Source organism: Solea solea, chromosome 9 (assembly GCF_958295425.1).
Source record: "Solea solea chromosome 9, fSolSol10.1, whole genome shotgun sequence".
NCBI classification, from domain to species: domain Eukaryota; kingdom Metazoa; phylum Chordata; class Actinopteri; order Pleuronectiformes; family Soleidae; genus Solea; species Solea solea.
Window position 1 is genome coordinate 8323754 of NC_081142.1, and position 26946 is coordinate 8350699.

Below are 26946 nucleotides of genomic sequence, written 5' to 3' on the forward strand. Positions count from 1 at the left end.
TTTTTGTGGAAAACTGAGAAGCATTCAAATGATCAACCATTAACACACATTTACTGAAGTAAATAATATATTTGTGCTCATAAAGACTTGTCATTACGGTATAACGTCTGCCTCCTCATACTCTTAATTTCCTGGCTCTGATTAATGCATTTGGAATAGACAGTGGTACAATTATAGCACAATTTTGTATCATTACAATTCCTTTGATAAAAAGCAGTGATATTGAATTATCACAGCCTTGTGTTCACATTATCTATCAGTGTGAAGATATCTGATTATGGCACAAGGACACTCCAAACTAATGGATACAATAAAGAATAGAAATAAATGACTTATTATTACTCTGTGTCCTTGCTGTTTTCATCACAATGTACTGAAATGTTTTATATTTTTACTGAAAGACTGAAAAAGGTGCATGCGCATGTACGGTGACGTTTGAATCCTTCTTAAAAAAACTGCCAGATACAGAGTAGTGCTTGTTGATCTTGGTCAACGATGTTACCCGGTTGGCTTAGAGTCCTCCTGTCAGGCTTAATACGTCTTTCTGTCATTACACACACACACACACACACACACACACACACACACACACACACACACACACGATTTTGCAATCTGTCACTCACACATGCACACAACCCACATAGTCCTCAAACATGGCGCTGAATGACTACACAGTGTCACCACAGAGGGATTATATAAATCTAAACTGCTGCCATGTGAGGGGTGTGGGTTAATTAGAGGTGTGTGTGTGTGTGTGTGTGTGTGTGTGAATGATGCATACAATACAGTAGTGCAGTGTATTCTTTTTTATATTCATATTTGGGTGTATGAGCTTTAAAGGGATGGTTCTGATTTTTTTTAAGTGTGGTTGCGTGAAATATTCAAGCACGTATAGAGCACTGCCTTTGCTGTACACCCTAAGAACCAGCCTTGAATATGGATGCACTTCTATGTCAAGTCTTCAGTGTCTTAAGAATTAGTCTTGCTGTTAGATAACCCTTTTCTGCCTGGAAACTGAAATTAGTGTCACATTTGGCACTTTTCCAGGGCTCAGCTCAACTACACGCTTCGGGTATCAGGCACGTTGTGTTCCATTACTCCATAGTACCTCCTCAACATGGGCGGGGGCGTCGTAGCACAGCTGCACGAAACTGCCGTTTGACCTTGTTTTGTTACACGACACAAACATACAAACTAGTGAAGAGCAAAGCAGTTCTTTTCAGTGTTCTGAATCATTAGAACCAGTTCATTAAAAACGCATGACCGGAACACAGACTCCGTCTGACACAGTCATTGAACTAAAACACTGCAGACGGGGTTTTGATTCAGCTCGCGATCGCCACCTTTCAGCAGTGCTGTCGCTAAATAAACCAGATTACCTCTGTTAAATGTTGAGATTTTAGAAATGTCCTTGCTAAATGTTGGAGATGAACAGTTTGGCATTGTGTGCTTTGATTCCCGTGTTGGACGGCAGTCTGTTGACGTCACATTTTACTATCAGCTCAGCTCGCTTGGGACCTCGCCAGAGTAGGTACTAAAAAAAACTATCAGGTACCAGGTACTATGGTCAAGAGTCAAGCTGAGTCATGCTAGAACTGTGTTGTGAAAAAGCGCTATTTGTGTACTGCATACTTTCCTGCGCCACAGTCCAGAGAGAATCAGTGATTTTTAGGTTTTAGAAGGTTTTCTTTATGGATTTTGGTGCAGGAGAATGAGCAGTTTACAAACTTCAGTATCCAGTCGGAAAATGCTGCCTGATGGAGAGAAAAGGCAGCAAATAAAGGGCCAGTGTGTAAGAGTTTGTCCGACAGCTGTACTTAGATTTGAATAACCTCCCCTTCTTCTCCAGTATGTCAGGCTACTACAGTGACATTTGTGTACCAGAAAGGATGTCACAAGCGTCACACTCTGTCTGGTTTGTGTGTTTTTGGTCTGCTGCAGAAACACTTAAAGTACGGTAAAGTACGGTCAAGCTACAAGCCAAACAGGAACGACAGTAACACCGGCCGCCACCAGATTGAAATGTAAATGATGTTTTTACAAAACTGTGATGTAACATTAGTGGTGACTGTTACCACACGACACTAACACAGTTACAGACTATTGAGCACAGCTGTGACTGCAGTACAGTCCAGACTTGACTCCCACAGAGCGTCGTCACTGAGGTGCCGTACAGACTGCAACACAGTACAATTGTCTCTCCACTGTTGTCTGGTCTACACCCACAGGACAACTGTTATTACATTTCACTAAATTAGTCGATATATTTCTGGCATGTTTCAAGAGAGGCTTTAACCGGTCCAGTCTGAATAAACTCAGTCACCTTAAAACAACAACTCATCACAACAAGACTGATTTCGGTCTGAAGGTTGCCGTAGTGTCCTCTTCACACTGTATCTGACCTTAATGTATTGAAATAAGCATGAAGGAAATTGCACTGCCATAGTGCTGAAGGTCTCAAGTAGAAGTACAATGAGTAATATTTACACATGAAATAAACTCTAACCTGCCACTTTGAGAATAACTTGCAACTTAACTTGCCTTTAATTGTATTTGACCAAGAGTGTGTAATATGTAAGTGATTCATTGTGTAATAGACTGGTGGCTAAATTGAACAAGGCAATCAGAGATGGCAGACTTCGGCCCATTCACGCAACAAGCCTCTGTCGGTCTATGTGTAACAGGGTCAAAATTCTAAAAGAGTTATTCTAACAAGCCTCTGTCGGCCTCTGTTGCTCATATTACAAGCAAGTGCGGAAGACAGCACCACCAAAAACAATACTTCACTCCCACTCCGTGGGGCGAAGTCATTATTGTTATTATTTTTTTGTTTTAGCAGAGCTTTTTTAGCTGGATGCCACTCTGAATGCAAGTTGCAGCCCTTATTTAACTTGGGACTAGCACTAGGAATACACTGGATGTGACTCCCCCATGGCTGGTGTCAATTTAGAGTGTCCAATTAGCCCAGTCAATAGGGAGCAATGGGGTACCTTAGCCCTTGATCTGTCAGGATTCAAACCACAACCCTCTGGTTGCCAAGTTCCCTTTCCACTAAGCCATGGGCTGCACCTATTGTTTTTATTATTATTATTATTAGTAGTAGTAGTAGTAGTAGTAGTAGTTGGTTACCACTGTCAGAAAGAAGACCCCCTGTGTGTGCTTCGGTTTTCTCTGGGTTCTCCGGTCTCCTCCCACAGTCCAAAAACATGCAATATGGGCATTAGGTCAAATTGGACACTCTAAATGTGAATCACTCTCAGTGTGAGTGTGAATGGGTGTGGCCCTGACTGGCAAACTGTCCAAATTGTACCCCGCCTTTCGCCCTAAGTCAGCTGAGAGTGGCACAGCACCCCCTGTGACTCTCATGTGGAGGAGAAAGCAGTAATCAATTATTACTTACTTACTTTTGACATCAAATACTGTTTGGGTTGTGGCATCTTGGGTACCGCGTCACATGGTCACATTTAACATGGACATTTGATAAATACAGTTTAAGTTTTAATTGAGTTCCTTGTGCTCTTTTATTCCATGGCAATACATTTACTTTGCTGCTTCTGGTACTTTCCTATGGCTTGTATCCAAGGTCAGAGACAAGTGACCTATGTGTTAGTCTTGCATGAAGGAACTGTTGACAAACCATTGTTGGCACGACATACCAAATGTTAGAATGTATTTTACAGTTCCTTGTAGGAGTTCTCTTTTCTTTTGCTTTGGCTTTTCTTTATCCTGAGAGAAATGTGGCTTAAGAAAAATGTTCTTCTATGAGTGTTAAATGGACTGAAGTGAATGGCATTTTTAATTAAACAATCAATGGAACTTGGTGGAAGCCAACCGAACACTTCTCCCCTCAGTCCACTGACTCTCAGAAATGCAGAGTGGCAGCATCAAGGCTACTTTTACTGTCGCCAATCCAGACCTGGTTTTTTTTCCCCCTCCGGCTTTACAGAGCAGTGTTCCCGTCATACTTTTATTAAATTCCTGTCATGCTGCTTAAACGCAGTCAGCTGCTTCATTTTGGTCCATAGTGGGGAGCTACTGAAGTGAGCTTTGTTCATGGGAGGTTGTATTTAAATGCTAGGGCCCCCGTTTTTTGCACTATAGCTGCTTCTGTCGTGGCCCAAAGCAAGAAACTAAATGGAAAGAGGATGTCGGAGGGGAGGCAATGAAAGAGGAGCGTGTGAATAAGAGAAACAAAGTAATGTGGAGAGGCTGATGCAAGAGATGGAGGGAGAATTAAAGAGACACAGGATTTGAGTAAAAGAAAGCAGGGGAGTGCCGGGGAGAGGTGTAATGAAAGAGAGGTGAAGAGAGGGGCTGATGGGTGATGGAGACAGAGGGAGAAAAAGATGGAGAACAAAGAGAGATGTCACATGTCTTTGTTGTTGAGAGGAGTGTAGCAGAGGCAGATACGGGGACACGACTATGGCTTAATCCTGTGACGTGTGTTTCCAGGTGTGTGTAGTGTGTGAGGATTCTCACATGAGAAAGACATTTTCCGAACTTCCTGCATGTCGTTGTGTCCGTGTAAACATCTCGTGTCCATGTCAATGAACAAGAAGAGGGGAAAAAATAGAAAGGAAAAAAACACATGGAGGACATAAGGCTGACAGTGGGAGAAAGACAGGAGGAAATATAGATATAGCACGTGACAAGGACAAGAGAGAACACAGGGAATCAGCCAAGTATAAAATGAGAGAGCAGGAAATAGAGAGAGAACATAAAGGACAGGGATGATTGAAATGACTGTCGGGAGAAGGAGTAAGAGAAAAGAGAGTAAAGGACAGAGAGGGAAATGATACAGTAGATGGACAAAACAAGGGGAGGGCAAAAGAGATCAAGTAATATGGAAATATGCAAAGGAAGGTGAAATAACTGGCCACAAAGAAAAGCATTGACAGGAGAGTGCAAAGGAGAATGTGCTTCAGTGACAATGAAGAAACGGAGGGATAGAACGTATTCAAAATAAAATTAAAAAAATCTACCTTTGATTTGGATCGTAGTAGTGAAACAAGTTGGGTTTGGTTAAATGTTCAGTTTTCTTAATTAAAGCTCAACGTACTAACAATGTGACACTTTCTCAAACATAAATACAAGGGGAAAAAACGCCAAGTAGAACCACAGGGAAATCTTCCACCTCTGTTGTTTTATTGTCTATTTCATTTCTTATATGCAGTATAAGGATACAAAAACTGATTTTCTTTTTCTTTATTCTAAATGAGCGCACCTATATTTTAGACATGCATCGATATGATTTGACAGCTCTGCACCTAATAATGATGTTCACACAGTCTACTGAATTAGAGGTAGATAAATGGGTTCATATGCGGATCAAGACAAAGATAGCAAGTGAGTAAAAGGAGACAGGAAATAGACTCGAGGAGATGGACTGCAATGGAGAGTGAAAGAACGCGTGACAGTGGGGGGAAAGGAGAACGGGATTAACTAGAGAGAAGGAGGGCAGAGAGAAAAGGCAAGCTGACAGCCTCTGAAAGATAGACAGGAGGGAGAGGGACACACTGAAAGAGGTGGGGAATAAATGGAGAGGGAGAAGAGAGTGATGGGGTGAGAATGAGCAAGAGACTACAGCGAGGAAGCGAGAGAGTTGTGTCTCACTTTCATCATTCAGAGCGTTGCTCATCTGGCGGCAGAGGCTGCCTTTGTCACCAAGAAGGATCCTCACTGTCACACACACACACACACACACACACACACATGCATGTAGGAAACACACGGTTACGTTTAGGGTCTCCTGCCATGTTGGTTATACTATTAGTAAATGATTACAGAGATGGTGAAATATGTATATAATCTGTGTAATCTGTGTATAATTATTATAGTTTGGCCTGTCTCTTCCTCCACTTCCTCCACTATAGACCATAGCTTTACATTTATGGCTGATCCTGTCATTTTCTCTACCATCATGTATTCATTTTGTAATTCCTCATTTTCTTGTCAAGTTTACAGGATTTAGTGACTACAATGTCTTACATATTTACTTATTTCCAAAACATACCAGTTGTTTAATGTATAAATCATAGGGAGTGAGGCCATTTTGGGCATTTACAGACATTCTGACTGGTCATCACATCTTTAAAGGGTTTTTTGGTGGTTAAGACCTGGTTTTAGGGACGTGGGTTAAGGTGAGAGTTAGGATTAGTTTTTGTTTTGTTTAGTTTTTTTTTACCCATGAATGTTGTTCTTATAGAGTCACACCTGACTCATAACATAAGCCCGATCACTTCCACATGATTGTGGTCAGGTCTTTTTGTTTGCGTTCACTGTCACTGGTGTTTCTTTCAGCAGCATATGTAGAGATGTTGTGTTGGACTGACTTTAATGTGTGCCATGTGTCTCTGTCTCCACAGTACTATGAAATGTCCTACGGGCTCAACATTGAGATGCACAAGCAGGTAAGATACTGAGCTGCGAAGCTTTTTGTCTTTCTTCTCATTGCAGAGTGAACGTTTGTACTGTTTAGGTGGAGATTGTGCCTCATGTTCTGTGTAGATGTTGCATTTACTGAGTGGGGGAGAGGAGGTAAATGTGTTATTTACTCCACACAAACCTCGTTTGCCAGTGTGTCATTATGTGTGGGTGGGTGTGCGCCGTATCTCCTGTTGCTGTCCTCTTTTATGTCGCGTGTGTACACGTGTATTGTATTTTTCATAATATACACTATATTGATAGGATAAAGCAGGATCACTTTCAGCTTTAAATTTATGTCGAGATGATGAGAACCCGGCAAGTGTTACAAGTGGTTTCAACACTCAGCAATAGACGGCTGCTTTTATTACTTTCAGTAAGGTTCATTGCCCAGCACTGCAGTTTAACGCTGTATACCTATGAATGGAACATAAACACAAGTACTGTAGCATGGAAATAGAAGAAGTCATGGATTTGTGCACTGATATATTCATATTGATCAAATATGCCTGTAATTAGCTTCTCTTATTGTCAATTACTGATGTAAGAATGAAAACAATAGTCACACTATTGAAGTGGCTGGTTAAGATTTTAGCATCAAATTGGTAAATATTTTGCCAGGTATTACAGACGTGGTTATTAGAATCACCTTTTGTGGAGACAGGTTGTATATTTCAACATTCTAGCGTGTGTAAGCAGTGTCTTTGTTAGGATTTGTCAGACACAGTGACACCTTTTGTGGAGGGGCTGTGTTTTTGCTTACAGGTGAGCCGGCATGGACAGAATAATAATTTGTTGCTGAGGTTGTTTTGTCTCGTGTCATGTGATACCCTTGTTGGCTGTAATTAGCTGTGAATTCAGGAGGGACTGACAGTGAGTACGCTGCTGTTTAGGCTCATAAAGAAAATGACTGCTGAAGAGGAAACAGTCCACCGTGTTCACTCACTTCTCTTTGCAGCGTTTTCCGTGATAACATTAAAATAGAGCTTTTTCAAAATAGCATCACATTTGAAATAATAAAAAAGCTTATGCTACGCACACACAGTGTCCTCTTATACCTCCTGTGTCTCACCCCGTGAACAAAGGAAGGGCTATTGGGAGCTTAAGGAGCTAAAGGGAGCACGGGTCATAATGAATCACCTGTAATGTCAGACTGTAATGCTGGACAGTGTGTTCACAGTGGTGTATACCTCTGTCCTTGTCCCAGTATACAACCATTAACGGGGAATTAGGGGCCGTCCACATGTAAACGGGGGTAGGTGAATACGCACCCTTTTTTTTTTTTTTTTAATTAATCATATTGGCATTTTGTCCACACAGAAACAATATATACGCAAAATACGCTACTTTGGGGAAATGATGATGTCATAGTCCCATCTCTGACTTGCGTTGGCATTCACTCTCTTGAATGAAGTGTGTCTGCCTAATGCAGCGGTGGGAAATGTGGAACACTGTTTAGATTACCTAGGACATACGGCGTCCAATTGAATGCATACGTGCGATGGTAATTCTACTTTTAGCTGCCGGGTGTTTTAGTTTGACTTTGAGAAATTCAATTTAATACAATTTCAGTTTACATGTCTTTTTAAAAGTCCGGCTTAAGTTGGACTTACACAGTAATTACATGAAGATACTGAGTGGCTCAGTAGACCATATGAAATCACATCACGTGTGTACATGTTCTGCAAGGGAAAGGTAAACTGCAGACAGGAAAACAGTCCCCCAATCAGATCAACAGACTATAGAATGGTGTCTTCCTTTATTTCTCTCTCTATATATTTGTAATGCTAACACAATCTCTGTCGTTGACTCTGACCCTGTCACAGAAGACAGGAGGGGATTTAAATTTTTCCCGATATACAATGAGCTCCCAACATGCACGAGATAGACAATAAGAAAGCAGCTCATTGTTTGAAACAATCTCTAAAAAACGCCTACAAATGAAAGCCTCTTTACTCTGCACTTTAACCTCATAATCATTGTGTCATTTAGCTGTCAAGGTAATTATAGCACAGAAACATCAAACAGTGGGGCTCTGTCCAAATACAGAGATCAGTGTATACATTCTTACTCCTGGAAGAAGTTGTACAATTAAATCGTCCAATTACTGGTTGGAGCATTTTCTAAAGTTTCATTTTCTTGTGTTGTCCGGTGCATTGTTGTTGGTTTGTTATCTATCCCTGAGTGTGTTACACTCACACACACACACAGATATGCAGCAGTAGTGATGAATGAAATTGCTTGAGAAGCTTTGGCATCTTGATGTTAGCCAGCGTTTAATGTAAAGAGAACAAAATATCCAGGTCTGTCTGGAGAATGTTTTCAAAGCTCCGCCTTCATGTTCACTTTTCTCTCTAAAATTCCAAATGTTACGTTTGAAACTGAAATTATGTAAGATTGTCCCCCCTCTCTCTCTCTCTCTCTCTCTCTCTCTCCACTCTTAGTCCAAATTCAGCTGTGCACAAGATGTGCACTGCTTTGGAAGGCAGGAAACCCCAAAGGGAATTTATGTTGGAATTGTTGCACTGCAAAAAAATGCATTAAAACAAACACATCTGTGATTTTATGGTGTGTTCTCCTAATGCCACAACAGACACTACTAACAGAACCACATTTAGAAAGTGAGGGAGACAGACAGAATGAGAGAGACACATGGAAAGACTATTTAAAGGTATAGCTTTTGGGATTAATACAGTGAAGTTTACTCTGTTTTACTTGGTTTCAAGTATTTGATAATTTAGCCATTGATGTTCAGTAGAATTTGTGCATGTTGTACTTTAATTCTTAGAAAATAAACTTTTACCCAGCAGTGAAGGCAAAAAATGAGAACAGAGATAAAGAGAGAGAAAAAGAGACATGAAGAAAAAAGAGGAAGAGAGAGAGAGAGGAAGATATCTGGCAGCAAAGACTAGTAGAACTGGACTGTCAGCTCTTGTCGCCAAAAAGAAGAAATGGACTGGGGTGCTGGCTACAGCTCTGAGAGATGGGAGGAGGAGGGGGGGTGAGAGAGGGAAGCCAAGGAGGGGAAAGTATGGAAAATAAGAAGAGAAGAAAGGAGGTGGCGAATATGACAGGAGACCAAAGAGGTACAGTCAAGCGAATGAGAGGGGAAAAAAAGAATAAGATAAGTCTGGTGTCAGGAGCCAGTGAATGAGTCTGAGAAGAGCGAGCAGGGGGGATATGAGGAAGAGGAAAGGTGGGGAAATGTTTGAGCCACGGGGAGAAAAGGAGCTTGGGAAAAAAAAATCAAAATAGGGATGAAAGAAGAGGTGGTATGGGAATATGTGAGAGAGACATATGGTGGTAGTGAAAGAGGACTTACAGTATCACAGATGGAGAAAAGGAAATGGAGAAGCAGAAATTGTCAGAAAGAATAATAAGAAAGAGATCGTGTGATTGAATATCAAAAGAGGATAGAACAAAAGAATGAACAAGGAGAAAACATAAAAAGAGAGGTTGTAGGAAAAAAGGGATGTTACAATGGAGGATGGCCCAAAAAAAGGTAGTAGAGAGATGGTTTGAAAAAAAAGAGGAATTAAAAAAAAAAATAAGGGACGACTGAAGATGAGAGACTGCATGTAAAAAAACAAAGTGATGGTTGAGAGAGAGATTGGAAGAGTGTGAGAGCTGGGACTAGAGGAAAAGAGGGGAGAGAGATTAATTGAACGGATGAAAGAGGGTAAACAGGAAGGATGGAGCATTAGAAGAGAGACGGATAAAGACCTCAGAGAACAGATGAGGGGGGAAAAGGGATGGCGATGAAAATAGGAGCCAAGAAAAAAAGCAATGGAAGGAAAAGGGAAAAAGGGAGAGAGTGGTGGAGGAGGAGCAGGGCATCGAGGGAGGGAGGGAGGGAGGGAGAGAGGGAGGGGAGCTTTGAGTTGCAGTCAGAAATAATGAATCATGAATAGATTTAACAGTATCTGCTCTTATTTCCTCTCCTCCTCCTTCATCCCCCCAACAAAAAAGCTCCCTCCTAACATCCTGTCGAGATCACTGCTAGTTATTAGTGGCCGGGCCGTCTCATGTCCCAGCATTAATTGAGCTCTAACAGTCATCTTGTGTCTTCCTACCCTTCCTCCGAGCAGTTCCTTTTCATCTCCTCTTCTCCTTCGTTTCATAGTGACTCTCTGTCTTTAACTTCTTGATCTCCGTGGCTTCCCTGTAGGGCTGCACGCCGAGGAAATCATGCGTCATGTGACGTCACTGAGCATGAGATAACCATGTCACAAACAAAAACAAACTCATAAAAGTGTTATATACGGAAGAGTATTAAAAAATTCTAATAAAACAGCATGAATTCTGAGATTAAAGTCAGGATTCTGAGGGAAAAAAAATCAGAGTTCTGAGAAAAAGAAAAGTCAGAATTCTATAATTCTGATATTGCGATGATACTGTAACCCTGAATCTTGATAGGTAGCGTTCTCGGGGCTGTGGGTGATATGCGGGTTACAGTTCATACACTTTATTTACACATGTGCATCGCACAACACGCACACTCCGTCACCCAAATCTCTCCCACCTGACAACACGGGGGGTGTAAATAAAACATAAATTCACAGTAAAATAATCACCCATATTATAGATATCAGTTTACTAGTCAATATGTTCTATATAACGTGCAATACACAGAACTATAGCCTACAAGAAGATATAATAAACTTAATCTGTAGTTATGTGCAACTGAAAAAGATCGTCGTAAATGACCATGAATACAAAATGACATATAACATAACCAAGGTTACAATATCAAACATTGTGCAGTACTACTTCCTTCCTATTTCTCTTCATTCCTCTCTCCATCTATGTCTCTTTCCCAATTGCAGATGATTTTATCTGAGCATAGATACATTGACACGCATGCACATGCATGCACGTTCCACATTATCTCACTGACTGGGTTCTTGTCTATTATCATATAATATCATATATAGCTGCATCCCCAGGAGCAGCGAGAGAAGCTATCAGGACTTTACATTCCTCACTGTGGTTGTTCTGTATTCATTTATATAGCACGTCTGGGGTTGGGATAGTTATGGCCTTTAACCCCCCCCCCCCCCCCCACACACACACACACACACACTATGTGCAGAAGCACAGCATGTACATCAGTGACATTGTAATGCAGACACATGTTGTGGTTGGTTGAGGAAGATGATGATCTGTCTGCACTGTGGCGTGGTGAATAGACTGCAGCCGCCGTATATTGACAGCTTACACTTGCAGAAGGAGACCAGGATGGTGGTGGGAGGTGAATAGTTGCTTTGTTAGACTCCTGTACAGCAAGATGCAGTGGCAGAAACCTGTGAAAGGCAGGAAGTGAATGAGATTTTCCCTTCCATCTGCAGTTCAACTTCAAAGGCCTGTTTAGCGGAGCACAGAGCTCACAGAGCTCACAGCTGCTCACTGTGAGTGAAAGGACCAGCACGCCAGTGATAAACAGTGTCACATTGAAAACATGGACTAAAAAGGACCTGAGGACACTCAGAACCCGTCTTATGAACGGTTGCACGTGAGACCACATGACATCACCCAGCTGCAACCTTACTAATCAATAAATACCAACTCCACTGGGAACTCACAAGCAAAACAATAAGGACGCATGCAACTGCTGCAATCTTTGGTTCCCTTATGATGGCAGAACATGCAACAAATGGCAATCAATTGTGAGAAATAAACACAATGGAATGGACACACACACACACACACACACACTAAACTTGCTCCCACACTGCCTGTTTTTAAATCTTGACTAAAAACCCACTTCTTTTCCTTGGTGTTCCCTGACCATGTATAAGAGCTGGCAGTTTCAGTGTTATATATATTTATATTGATTATTGACGTTGTTTCTGTATTTTATTGGTTTCATATTCCGTTTTTATTGTTTTATTGCTTTTTTGGGTTCTTTTTTCATACTGCTTTTAGTTACATTGTTTAATATCATGTCTGTTTGACGTATTCATGCCATGTACAGCACTTTGTTCAACTCGGTTGTTTTTAAATATGCTACAGAAATACATTTCGATTGAATTGGAAATATCTCCTTCCTTACTTGCCCAGAAAGTTATAGCGGGGACAGTGAAACAGAAAATGACATTTCAAAAGAAATTCACAACATAAACACTTGTTTTTAGATTTTTTTTATACATGTTATAAGTAGCATGTGTACTGATGTATGTACATAACTTCATAATGGCAGTGGATTTCAGCTGGCCAGTGCTGTTTGAAAAGAAAAACAATGCTTTCCACAAGGACTGCAGGTTTTACAGTGACACTGAATAATGTTATGCAGAGTTTGACTACATGCTTTGAATATACAGGTATGATGCATGCTATTTTACTTGCTGGCCCAGCAAACCAAAATGACCTTGGAGTTGCTATCTGGCGGTGACGTTTTTATTTTTGGATGTGTACACCTTCTTTCCATGGTCACAGTTTTAGAGGTAATGGGTGTGTTCAGCAGCAGGGTCCATTATTTCTGTGCTGGGATACTGTCCCGAGTATAAACCCTGGGGGCCAGCAAGGAATCTACTGTGGCAGCATTTCAATAACTGCCTAGGTAAGTGTTTCTCAAAGAGTGGAAAGAGTGGGCCCTGACGGTGCGTCACAAAAATGGTCCGATGCCTGTATGTCTTCACACGTCCACTGCCGCAGTTCAACACCACACATCTGTGTCTTCATTTCACCTACAAAAAAGGAAGCAGTGATGCTTATAAAAATGCATGTAGCATCATACAATTACACTCCTCCTCAGCAGTAATTACACAAGCTTATCACTGGAGACAGGAACATCCTGCCTTTGAATCAAATTTAGAGGCGCCGGTTTTGTTAATGCAATATGATTTTTGCACAACGATTAGTGCTTTTAGGTGTCATACTGATTTATTATAGATTTATTTCAGGTCGCAGGGTGTCTGTAGTAATCCTGCATGATTGGCTAATGATTGGAAATGCTTTTGTATTAGACATGCTTTTATATAAGGTTAAACACTGTGTAGGAGAAATTCTTGATTTTAAGAAACTGTGACCTGAGAATACTAGGAAATAAGGCTACTGCAGCAACAGGGCTTATAAATGTGCTTCCACCAAGTGACAGTAGTGCAGTTCAGGTTGTCATGATAAGGTTTGGAATGATAAACCCTGATCAGGCTTATATTTCCACAATGGAAGGTGGGGGTGTGAAGGCTGGATGGCGACAGCTCCATAAATAGCATGACATCGTGACAGTGTGTGTTAGTGTGTGTTAGTGTGTGTTAGTGTTACCCACCAACAAAGTCAATGAAGAAAGAAAACACAGAAAACTAAGAGCAACAAGAGAGGGCATCCAGCATTTCATCTGAAAATGACGCATTGTTCTCTTTTCTTATTCCATTCTGATTGTCTTCCTAAAAGTGAAGATGAACTGGCTGCAGTTTGTCCAGCTCAGTGTCTCTGAATCCTGGTCCTGGTGACTCACTGCCCTGCATCTTTCAGATGTTTCAAATAAATGGCTCGTTGTTGATGAGCTGACTATTTGAATCAGGTGTGTTGCAGCAGGGAAACATCTGAAACATGCAGGGCAGTGAGTCACCAGGACCAGGATTGAGAAACACCGGATCACTGTGTTACACATGCACAGAAAGATGCCAAAAAAATTGGGTTTAAACTGATCAATTTAAATAATTGTGGATCATACTGAACTAAACCAAACACTGCTGTGTAGTTGGAAGCTGCGTCCAATTTGAATTTTAGCTCATATATAGCTGACATTTTCTGTTCTGTAATGTAAAAAAAATGCTAGTTAAAGTCATGACAGCATCTCTTACACAGGCGTGTGATCTTTGTTACACATTCCGTTTGATTAATCATATTCAATCATATTATGTTTTGTGTAAATATTCCTTCTTTGAAATTAAAGTTCACATATCTTATGTTATGACTGCACAGTTCCAGACAAGAATGTGAGAATGTGAGGTATTTGTTCAAACATATGAACAGCTCAGAAGTTTCTCTTCTTGTATCTAATAGTTTTAAAACTATCCTCCATATTTCATAAACAGCCTGAAAGGAGCTGAGAGACAACATCCCATACCTGAGAGGTGACAGTGTGTCAGCATGTCCTTGAGATGGAAAGTAGACCCCTTGCTGCTCACTAATTTTAAGCAATTTGTATAATAACAGCTTGAGATAAAAGCTTGAAAATGTGCAGCTACATATTTTGTAAAGCCAAACATAAAACACGAACATTGGACTTGAACAAAAACGCGTTTTGTGTCGGGATGTTACTGAAACAATTTATTCTTTATTTGCCTTGCAAAGCCTTGGGTTAAGTTAAAGATGAAACCTGACAGAAATCAATAGTCTGGATATTAAGGATGTGTGACGCATTTCACCTTTTAACTCATTTGCAAAGAAACACAAGGTTCTTCTGATATTATAGACGAAACACACAAAGATCAGTCTTTCTATACAACATAGCACCTTAATATACTCTGTCAGAATGCTGACTGTGGTTCATAGACCAGGCAGGAAATTATAGGAAGCTGTGTTTGATAGTCAGGATGCTCAGCAGCCAGACTGTTTCCCCTGTGGACTCCTGAGGACAGATGAAGCAGCTGGCTGTCCTTCCTTCCTGCTCCCTCCTTTCATTTCACCACACACACACACACACACACACACACACACACACACACACACACACACACGAAGCTGACAGTGTGGGAGTACATGTGTGTGTTTTTGTGTGACAGAAAAGAGAAGTCTATTTTATTGCAAACAATGTAGGCATTTATTTGCAGTAAAAAAAAAGAAAGAAAGAAAATAAACCAACTTTAAACTGACATGAATATAAAGTGAAAACCGAGAGACCAAAATGAACAGAGTGAAGAAATTAACTGTGAAAAGGAGAAAAACAGAAACGGAGACTGAGGAAGATTAAGACACAGTATGAGCAGGAGAGGGAGATCTCATATTTATCTGTTTGTGTTAAAACACAGTGTGTGTGTGTGTGTGTGTGTGTGTGTGAGCTTATCTTTCTGCCTAATTGCCCCGAGCTGTCTCGGCCTTTTTATGCATGTGTTCTTGCACATGTGTGCAGTGTGTGTGAGTGTGCATATGTTGGTATATTTGGCAGATGTTGTGACCTGAATCCCCATCTCATTTGGGAGAGGGTAGAGAGCTAACGAGAGAGAGAAAGATACGGAGAGGCAGAGAGTGCCTTCATTTTCCATACTCACTGCTTTGGTTCTTAATAGGATTGGGCTTTTCTCTCCCTTTTTTTTCTTTCTCAATCTCTCTCTCTTTTCAGCCGCTCTGTGTCATTTTTCTTTCTCTCTGTCATTTCCACCACCCAGTCTGTCCATCATTTTCTTCCATGGTCCTGATGTGATGTATTTATTTATTTTTAAAACTTGTTTCGTTTAAAGGAATGGATTAGGACTCACTTGTGTATGTGGGTCAAATGACTTGGCGTGTTTTTGCACTCTCTCTGATAATGTGCATGTGCAGAGCCTCTGTGCACCTGCACATTCTTGTTTGTGTGCAGCTTTGTCTCTCTTTCTCTCTCTATTCCCTCGCTTCATGCCTGTGCATACATGTGTAACAGAGCTCATTTGTGAATAATGAGGCATGGGGGGGGGGGGGGGGGGCAGGATACAGGAGTGATGGAAGGAAGGAAAGAAGGACAAATATTGAAAGATGAGATGAGAAAGTGAGTGATTGAATTCCCATGGAGCTAGCCTTTTAACATAATAGCCCTGTCACTCAGCTCTGTATAGCTGCACGCGCACTGGATTTGATTATCCATGCATGTGTGTGTGTGTGTGTGTGTGTGTGGTTTCACATTTTGATGATAAGTTTGAGTTTTGGAGAAAAAACATTTTGGCTGGTCTTTACTTTCTTACACACGTTCACTTTCCGACTGTTTAGACGCGGTATCAGCTCTCAGATTACAATTCAGCTGAGGTCAGTGGCGGGGTAAATGGTTACAGCGAGGTATATACACACTGATTTTATCATGGGATGTTATCATCATCAGGACCAAAGCCCAGGCCTAATGAGGCAAAAACAAAAGTCCCTCGTCTAGAAGCCCCATTAAATCAAAATCAACATTTTAGTGAATTAATTGCATTTATTATGCTTGAAATGTTGCTTTGACGCCCTTATACAGCCTAATTATATCAAACGATCAAATATTCCTATTGGATTTTAGATGACTCCACTTGCTTACAGTCAAGCTTGTATGCTTCTTTGAAAATGCCCCACCCCTCTCCAACCCGGCATACCATTCAGATGCATCACCTTGAAAATGTCACTCTCATGTTTCTTTTAGGTAAACACCACAGATATAGGCAACGGTGGTTGCAAGAAGTCATCCGACGAAAGAGAGGACGCTGTTTCCTGTGTCGTAGCTATAACACCCATTTAACAATAGGGGTTGCTTTTAAACGGCAATCAATGTGGGGATAAGACCCTGCCCAACGGCTTGTTTCAAAACAAAAAAAAGTAGACAGACATGGGAAGGAAAGATAAAAGAGTGAGCGAGAGAGAGAAGAGAAGAACAACAGCATCAAAGACAGGTTACCAACATAATAATATTAACCACATGGAGAATAGGTGTCCGAGCTTATAACATCTGTATCAGTTTGGATTTGGCAGAATATGTGTGTGTACTGTATGTCTGTTTATGTATGAATGTGGCACATCTATGTATATGTGTAGGGGTTGTCATTGAATGTGGTCGGTAATCCGAGTGGGCGACTGTGTCGATGTCTGGTCAGCTCCCAGAAGGAGGCGATAAGGACCCTGATGCGCACAGCATCCAGCGGTCACACAGAGCAGGAGAGACCAGCGGTCACCAATCCTAGGGATGCAGGAGACGAGGCCCCCCCCTGCCCAGAGTCAGCCCCAAGGGGGCAAGACATGACAGAGGCTGAACCATTCTTCGCACAGGCGGAGCCCAGAGGTCCAGGACCTCCTGCACCCAAGACCCGCTCGGGCCCACCCCCCACTGGTGAGAGCAAGCAGAGACCTTCCCCCCAGACCACCCCGCCACAAGGAGGAACAGGTAGAGGTTTACTTAGAGCCCCCAGCCAGCGAGATCCCCAAGATTCCCGAGCATAGGTAGAGGCCAGAGGTCTAAGGGCTATGTTGCCCACCAGGCATCCAGGGGCTCAGGCGCCCAGTCCTGACCCCCGCCATGTGAGCAGCCCACCGCCCACCACCGATGTGCACATTTGGGATTTTTTACACGTGTGCATAGAGTGCAGCCGAATGTGCTACTTTGTGTCTGTTTGTATTGCGTTTGCATCGCGGTTGACATGAGTTTGAAGCCGTATGCAGTCTGTCAATGCAAGCTGGTGAGCTGGCACAGTGTGAATATGACTAATGGCTTAGTGAATAATATAGCCAGAGAGAGAAAGAGAGCAAGAGAGAGGGAGATTTGTTTAATTGTAAAACTACAAGCCGTGTGAAGCATGGATCTTGTGTCCCTCAGTTACATGCCTGCGTACATGTGTACTGTAATAGTACAGGTGTTCATTTTATATTGCCCACAATGCATCTTTGTCCTCGCATACAAGCGTGTATTTGTTTGTGTAAAGTCATAACAGGTTTGTAACTGTTCTGGTAATCAATCTCTCTCTCTCTCCCTCTCTCTCTCTCCTTCTGTTGTAGAAGAGGAGTGAGCTGTCTGTCTTTATTTTTCACTCGGAATGTTTCTGCGCTCTGCTTTGCTGCCTATCTTGTATGGGTTCTGCACTGAAGGTTGAATCTATGACTTTATGTGTGTGTGTCTAAGGACATGTGTGTTCCTGTGTGTGTGTGTGTGTGTGTGTGTGCGGGTGTGCGCCTGGTGTGTGTAATGTGTGCTTGTTGGTCTCACGCTGGGAGGCTCTGCTTGCTCTGCACACAGCTCATTGTTTGAGCGCTCTCTGCTCTGTTTGGATTGGTTTTCAGTGTGTGCCCTTGTTACGTGTGTGTGCGTGTGTGTGTGTGTGTGTGTGTGTGTGTGTGTGTGTGTGTGTGTGTGAGGTTGTATTTGTGTGCACGATTCTTAGGCGTGTGTACCTTATAGTGTTTTTGTGTGCAAGCGTCTCTCTCTATCACCCCCCCCCCCCCCCCCCCCCCCCCCCATCTCTCTCCCCTCCCTGTTTCCCTTCCTTTTCTACCAGAATAGAGGGGCCATCAATCAGAGGCAAGGGGGATGGAGGAAAGAAGGGAGGGGAGGAGGAAGTGAAGAGGAGGAGAGGAGTTGGCTTAGTGCCAGGGTAGAGGAGCTGGCACTCTGCCCAGAGGAGAGGGAGGGAGAGTGGAAAAAACAAGACTGAGCAAGAAAAGAAAGTGTGTGTGTGTGTGTGTCGGGGGGGTGGTGAGCAGGGTAAAGAGATGGAGCAAGAAAGTGAGAGACATGAGAGAGAATAAGGAGAGCAGAGAGAGAGAGAGCAAAAGAGGAAGGCCAAGTGTATTGAGGGAAAACAGAGGGGGAGCGAGACAGAGACTGTGAAATGAGCCAACAGAATAGAGAAAGGAACAGGCTGATTGCATAGGTGGTGGTTGAGTGTGTGTGTGTGTGTGTGTGTGTGTGTAGGGTGGGGGTTCACTGAATAGCTCTGTGTCTCCAACCCAATCAGTGGGTGATTAGGACATCACAAGCTACAAATATTTACCTTGAACTGTTCAGCGAGGGGAGAGAAGTCCAATTAGACAGCAAGGGACAGAGATGAGCTCCAGTATTGTGTGTGTCTGTCTGTGTGTGTGTGTGAATTCTGCAGCCATGCACACTTCAGTACAAAGGCCGTGGGGCACGTACAGTGTGTGTGTGACTATATCATCACTTACAGGTTCACAACGTTTTGCCCAAAAAGAGACTGATCTATGCTCTAATGTGGGTCGTCCGCTGCTCCGGCCCGTCTGCTTCAGTGTTTGCATGTTGTGCGTGCAGAGGTGGTCACATGCAAACCTTTGTTCTTACAAGTGGTTATTTCAGCTAGTGTTGTGAGTTAGTCTTACATTTTCATGCCATTCTCCTCTGACCTCTGGCAGCAGCAAGGCATTGTCGTCCAGAGAACTGCCGCTCGCTGGCAATTTTCACTCTCTCTTTTGGACCATTCTCTGTAAACCCTAGAGAGGGTTGTGAGTGAAAATCCCAGTAGATCAGCAGTTTCTGAAAGCCTCAGACCAGACTGTCTGGAAGCAGCAACAACCATGCCACGTTCAAAGTCGCTTAAATCACCTTTCTTCTGGTTAGATAAGGTACACTTAGTCAACCTCTACCTTTGTATTTGTATTATGGGTCAGCAATTCCTTCATTCATTTCTTTTAATATCAAGTAATGATATTACAATCCTCACATTTTAGAGGCCAAAAAAAGGAAGTGTAGACATTTGCCTGAACAAAACTGAGAACTGTAGAAAGTATTTTTGCAGTGATCCTGCTGCAGCTTTAATCAGCTACTCATTTTTGGCTCTTACTGAACATTATGTTGAAAACTGGAATGAGTACAAGCATTGTGACTGTGTCATCCAATCAATCGGGCTGATGCAGCTGGAGTTTAAGTATGTTGCTTCACCATTGCTCATTGTGTTTCTTCACCAGCAGCACTTAAGATCATTTCACAATATACCCAGGGTTTTTGAATCCAGGTGAAGCAGCTAAAAAAAAAGGCTGCCAACACCATTCTCACAGCCAGTGGTTAGTCTGCCCGGTGGTGTTTTTTCACCCCTGCATAACCTGTGCATGAATGATGACCTGGCGGAGGAAGAAAGCACAGTGACAATGTCAGGGTGGTTATGGTTATTGGCCATAATAGAATAGGAAAAAAAGTATTTCTTTACAGTATTTGTATTTATTCACAACAAAACATCTGTTTTATAAAGAAACTGAAATCCAAGAACGAGACCTCGCCAAGGGCACGGTCTTGAATTGGCAAAATAACAAACTGCCAGAAAGCAAGACATTTCTGTATTTAAACTATATGCTTCTCTTAAAATGTTTTCAGCCAGTGCAAATGGATTTATTTATTCCTGCTAATTAAAAATAAATGTAACTAATAAATCAAGCTGCATCATCTCAAGTAAATAGTTGAACGTGTATTTGCAACATCTCTGTATGAGTTTACCAAGAAGCGTTTGGTACATGTACAAGCTTCTCCAAAAAAACGGCATTATGGGAGACGTACCAGCAGTATTTATATTTATCTGAGAAACATGTCTTTCCTGGAATACTGACATCAACGTCACAGCAACAATTAATGCGAAACCCACGGAAGTCGCCATGTCGCCGAGCTCTTTTGATCATTCAGAATGAAATCCCATCTTAGCATTTCTGTCACGTGAACGGCAGCAGCATCACCTCTTCCATGTGTAGCCAACACTTGTTTACAAGCCTTGTGTACGTTTTTGATCGACACCACTTGGTAGACCATAGATCTCTGGGCATTGGAAGTTATGCTGCTATTCCAGTGCAACTACAAAAAGGAGGAGTGTTTGGCTGGAGGCGCTACGGTAAAGGATTGTCCGGCCTAAATCCAGACGTATGGCCGCCCTAGCAGAAGCCAATAAAAACTCACGTTCAATGCAGAGTCATTTGACCTGGGAGTGAATGCAGATTAAACCCATTCCCACTGGACCAAACCTGTCGTTTTTAAACCTGTGGTTAATCTGTTTCTTGACCATTGGAAAGAGGTGTTAACAGACATAGGGAGAGGAGCGATGAAAGCAACCAAACAGGAGCAGAGCGATGACAGAGATATTTGTAGACAATTATTAGAGTCAGGAGAGGAGTGTCTCACTCTCTCTCACACACACACACACACACACACACACACACACACACACACTGCAGAGCTCTCCCCATAAAGCTGGCTCCCTCCCTCATTGTGGGACTCAGAGGCTGGCACAGCTGGCAGCGCCCGAGCACACTGGGCACCGTCTCCCTCCTCCTGAGCCAAGCTCAACCCACACTCATCACATTCAAATTCACCAAGCTTTATTGGCAAGATGAACGCGGTCAGTGTTGCTTGCTGTCATGCTGGGAGACCAAATACAATGCTGATCTTTCACGGGGAAGTGGCTTTTCCCCCGTCGTTCCACTCTTAAGTTCATGTTCGTGTCACGAGCAGAATGTACGAGGACACTGTGAGGTTTTGTTTACTGTCAGTTCGTCTCACCTTTTGAGTTTGGCTGAATATCTGGTCTTCATTAGAAGGCATTATAGAGTAAGTCTTAATATATCACCTCTGTCTTCTCGTACGCCTGCCAGCAGGCTGCAGTTATTAAACACAAGCACCAGAAGGAAAACAGCTAAGGGGCAGATCCTCATTGATTAAGACCCCCTCCTCTAAAACAGGCTTTTTTCTTTATCAGAGCAATCAGATGCTGGCTTGTTAGTTGAGGGAAAGTTCCACATGCAGAGACAGAGTAACACTGAGCAGCTTCTACCTTGATAGTCATTTTCTACGTTTCCCAGAATGGCTTTTGATTGAAGGAAAGAGTCTGTGTTGCCTTTGTGCTGTGGGTTAAACATGTAGGTGGAAACACAAGCACCTACAACATTGATAGCATTTGCAGGAGGTCAGATGTCACAGTTTACGATGCTGCATCATTTATGGTTGTATGAAATAAAACAGTTCATGTCATGTACTGACTTTGGAGTAAACTGACAGACACGTTTGATATCCAAGGAGAAAATGAGTCGTGAGCCGAAGTAACATTTCTTATTTTTCATTGGACTGAAAAAGACAGGCGCTGAAATAAACACGCTGTACAACTGAGCAACAAACGGTAAACTATACGTAATGATTTATTTTTTACCAAGTTGCTGTTGGTAAAATTTGACCTCGAGATCTGCTCTCTGTTGGAAACTCAACGTGATTGTTTATTATATACTATAGTTTTTCTTGTTGTTTTTTTCTGTCATTTTTGTGTGTTTGTGTTTTCTATTGTGGATACACCATGTGGTGTGTGTGTGTGTGTGTGTGTGTGTGTGTGTTTCACAGGGCTCAGGTTGCATCATTATGCAGCACCGGCGCTTTGATCATATAAACGATTGTTTGATTGAAATTATCATCCTGCCAATGATCTGACAAGATGACAGGTCTGAACGTTCTGCCAGTCTCTCTCTCTCTCTCTCTCTCTCTTCTCTTTCTCTCTCTCTCTCTCTCTCTCACTCTCTCTCCATCTTCTCTCTCTACCACACATACTGCCCCCTTTTTTCTTAATTTCCTCCTCTCCCGCTGTCACATCTTTTTTGAAAATCTTTTTTTAGAATCATTTGAGGGATTTTTGTTCCTCCGTATAAACCACCCCTCTGTTTTTGTTTCCCTGCTTCCTCGTCTACCTTTTATCTCTGTTTCACATGTAGGCTCTCTCTTTCTCTGCTTCATCCTGTCTGTTTGCCAACTGGCAGCAAAACTGCCCTCAAGTGTTTATTGACCAGCCCCTTCTCTTCCTTTGTATCTCTCCATCCATTCATCCCTCCATCTCTCCATCCGGCCAGTCTTTGGCAGTCCTCCTTTGTGGCTGTGATTCGGCTGTGCTGCAGAACGAGACTGTGCTGTGTTGTTTTTTTTGACACCTGGCCCAGCTCGGACCACTTTAGCTCGGCTCCCCTCACTGTCCCTGTGTTGTAAAGCACACCAGTGACCATGAAGCCTCGACGTACACTTGGTGGCATGTAGCTATTACTTGATAATAACAAAGAATTGATGTCATGTGAAGCAACACTTTCTTTCTGTGGCTTAAATTATGGTTAAATTTATCAATAAAACAATGATTATAAATTGTTTAGACATCAATTTATAAATTAAAATTATTGTTTTTGGTTTTTTTTACCTGTTACCTTTTTTTGTGTCTAGTAGTGTTAATCTCCGTTTTACTCTGAATACTTTTTTCTTTATACTCTTCATTTCCTCTATTGTTGTTGTGCAGTAAATAAAAGCAGCTTAATAGGCCGAGCATGTTGAGGTCAGGTCTTTCAGTCTGTGGCTGCAGCACCCGTCCAGTCACACTGATTTATTATGCAGCCAAATCTCAGTCAGGTCATCTCAATTGACCTGTGGCCCGAGCACAACCTGTAGTGCAGTGGAAACCAGAATGGTGTAGCTGTAGAAATGAAACTGACGGTTAGACAGTGATTTAAAGTAGATAATACAGCGTTATGAATGAAAGTTGCACAATCAACTGATCCTGAAAGCTTTTATGTGGATTTGGCAACATGCTGATGATAAGATGACTTCTGACAGATAATTGATCATCATTTCCCAAATTCAGCATTGAAGCTCAGATTATTTCTAAGAAGGAAACATCTAATGGGACAAGATTGTCCCATACAATTTAACCGCTCTGCTTCTTGGCAATCAGATTTCTTTGGAAGAGTGTGTGGGCCTGCAACTTAATCAGCACTTTTAAAATATAAAAAAAAAGATCTTCAGTTCTGCACTCACTGCATGAAGTATTTTTTTTAATATACGGAAAAGGGGGCTACAGATACAAATTAGGTTGTTCATCAAATTGTGACATGTTTATTTCTTTGAAACAAACCCAACATGGCCACTGAAACAGCTCTGTTAGAATTACTGTCATGGTTGAGACATTTCCAGCTGTAATTTAAAGGTCCCTCCATACTGTCCGTGTCTTCCATGTCCACAGAGAGTCGTTCTGCGTCACACGTCCCACACACGTACATGTCCATTTGTATGAAAATGAGGATTTGTGTCAGTCTGGCGTTCCATGCATGTGTACTTGATCGCGTGGCGTTTTTCGACTATATAGCGCCGCCTTGGCTCGACTCTACGCGGTTCGGTTGGTGTTTCCATGACAATAAAGTACCTCCTCAACGTGGGCGGGGTCATCACAGCACGGCTGCATGAAACTGACTTTGTTTTAGCGACACACACACAGACTAGTGACTTGTAAAGCAGTTGTTTTTGATGTAACTGAATCATTAGAATCAGTTAATGAAAAGGATTTGTTCAGTACTTCCTGCATGAGCATACACCAGACTCCTCTGTTAAATGATGAGATTTTAGATATTTCCTTGCTAAATGTTGGAAATTAACCCATGTTTTCAGGATTTGTTAGGTCTTTTTAACTGATCTACAGTTCGGTATTGTTTAGTTTGACTCTTGTGTTGGACGTCTTGCTCATGACTCTTCCTGTGACAGCACTCGTCATACACCGTGTCGGCTCAGCTCGCTTGGAACCTCGCCTGAGCAAAAAAACATACCAGGTCCCAGGTTCTATCGCTAATGGAAAAGTGAAATAACCGTGCCGCGGCGAGTCGAGTCGCGCTAGGTGAAAACACGCCATTACATTCCACTCTGGCAGGAGAGATTTTGTCTTGCTGAGGTAGTTGAAAAGGAAAAATAAAATAGTCCAGTCTGGATGATATAACAGCATGAATAATTTATTCCAGCACATTGAGATACAAAGGAGTTCACTGTTGTAGTGTTTCCTCAGAGGGATAGATGACCAAGGTTTTCAAAACTCTGAATTATTATGACAATGACAACAATATTACAGGTGCACTTGTTAGAAAGACTTATTCTGCTAATGTGTGAATGGAGCTATGCCTGTTGCGCTCTTACTTCCCTTCATGGACAGCACACACGTGTAGGTGAACGTCACAGGCCACGTTTAAGATCTTATAAGACTGCGTTTGTTCTTGAAAACAGTGCTGTGTGTGTCTGGTGATAGCTGGTTCATAAAGTAATCGTGAGATAGGTCTGTTACTTCCCGTGTGTGTTTGTGTGCAGCCCTGTCGGCCAGTGCATTGCTCTCCATCACAACCTTTGCTGTCCCCTTCAGTTTCCTCAAGTGCCAGGAACATGTGTTCGTGAGGATGGAGGGTGGAGGGATACAGAGAGAAAGAATGGGAGGAAGCCAGAGTAGTGGAGGGAGAAAAATGGAAGAAATGTGTGGCAGCAATGTTACCTAGGGAAAAAAATAGGGGGCAGAAAGCGACTGATGTTGGAATAATAATAAAAAAAAAAGGTCTGCTGAGGGAAAAGTGGGGGGCTAGATTAAGGCAGGGAGAAAGAGAATTATTCGGGAAAAAATAGAAAGATGGGAGAAAACGATACAAAGCGAGCAGGGGAGGGGGAGGAGAGGGTGGAGAGGGATGAGAGGAAGAGGATGAATAGGGTAATAATGGCTCAGTGTGAGAGGTGTTGTAGAAAGAGGGAGAACGGCTGAGTGAAGAAGAGAACAAAATGAGGCTGAGGGCACTCAGACAGATAGAATTAGACACACCGCAGAGGTTCAGTGTGTGTGTGTGTGTGTGTGTGTGTGTGTGGGTATACAGTATATGTATGTGTGCGTGATGGGAAGAGAGTGCCTTATGTGTTCTTGTAATGTGTGTGTGTTTGTGTGTGTGCGTGCAGCTGTAATGTGTGGATGGTTTGCCACATGTGCATGTTTGTGTGATTGTGAGTCGTTGTGCATGCACTTGTGTGTGTGGAGGGGTGAACGCGGGGACGAGAAACCTGCACGCAAGATGTTTTTCATCATTTCCTGTCAGAGATGAAGCATTTTTACAGATTTTTTACGAGCGCCGAAAAGGACAAATGTAATGGCACAGAATAGGTGACTGTGACAGGTGGAGAGAGGGAGACAGAGAGAGAGACAGAGAGAGAGAGAGGGAGAGGTCTGAGGTTTTTTTGCTCCTTTGTGAATGTGTGTTTGTGCGTTCGTATGTTTTGTGTGTGTTTGAAAGAGACAGAGGACGCCTGGAGTGGGAAAAAGAGAGTCGGGCCGTGCTAAATGAGAGTGCGATGGTGCTAAAAGAGCAGATGATGGCGATGGGACTCTAATGCTGCCTCCATCTCCTCCGCCTCTGCTGCTTTTCACGCCCACATTTCTCTCCTCAGTCTTATTGAGCGGTCACTGACAAAACTCCTCGCTCATTAGGAGCGCGTTATAACCCAGTGGACGTCTAATGTGCTGTAAAGGTGCATCATATGCTCTGTGTTCATTTTTGTCCCTGTTATCTTACAGCGTGTGACATGATCATGTATCCAGTGCTCTCTCCTTCTGTTTCACCCTCTCGTTTTCTCCCTCTTTCCATCACAGGCGGAGATTGTCAAGCGTCTCAGTGCCATCTGTGCTCAGATCATCCCTTTCCTCTCTCAAGAGGTAAGCGTCGCCACTGCCAGACACTCGTACACATGTACACAAAACACTCACACAAAGTCAGGAGAGGCCTATTCACACGTTCGGTGGAAATCTACGTATACGTTCGCCCTCCACAATCCCTGTGTTAAATAAACATGCCGGGTAAAAACTGAATAACCGCATAACTTTTAATTGTAAGCAAATATGAAATTCACAAAATCTCTGTGTTTGTCAGTATAGTGGCGTTTGGATCTTGTGTTGCCCGGCAACATTCACCAAGCTGCACGCAGGAAGTGCTTAGTTTTATGTTATTATAGACAGAAAACAAGTAAATATGTCTATATAAGTATGACTGGAAATGAACAGCGCATATGAAAAGTTTCAAAGTTGGATTAAATTAAGTATTGTTTGATAATATAAATGAGTATTAGGG

At 42.4% G+C, this 26946-nt stretch overlaps 1 protein-coding gene across 3 annotated transcripts in view; it reads left to right on the forward strand.

The window, feature by feature from the left end:
- tle2b (TLE family member 2, transcriptional corepressor b) overlaps window positions 1-26946 on the forward strand; it is a 56879-nt gene that overhangs the window by 7471 nt on the left and 22462 nt on the right. For all 3 annotated transcript variants that reach the window (XM_058637676.1, XM_058637678.1, XM_058637677.1), the window contains exons 2-3: window positions 6369-6413; window positions 26472-26534. In XM_058637676.1, the coding sequence (XP_058493659.1) occupies window positions 6369-6413; window positions 26472-26534 (108 nt within the window). The remainder of the gene's footprint in view (window positions 1-6368; window positions 6414-26471; window positions 26535-26946) is intronic.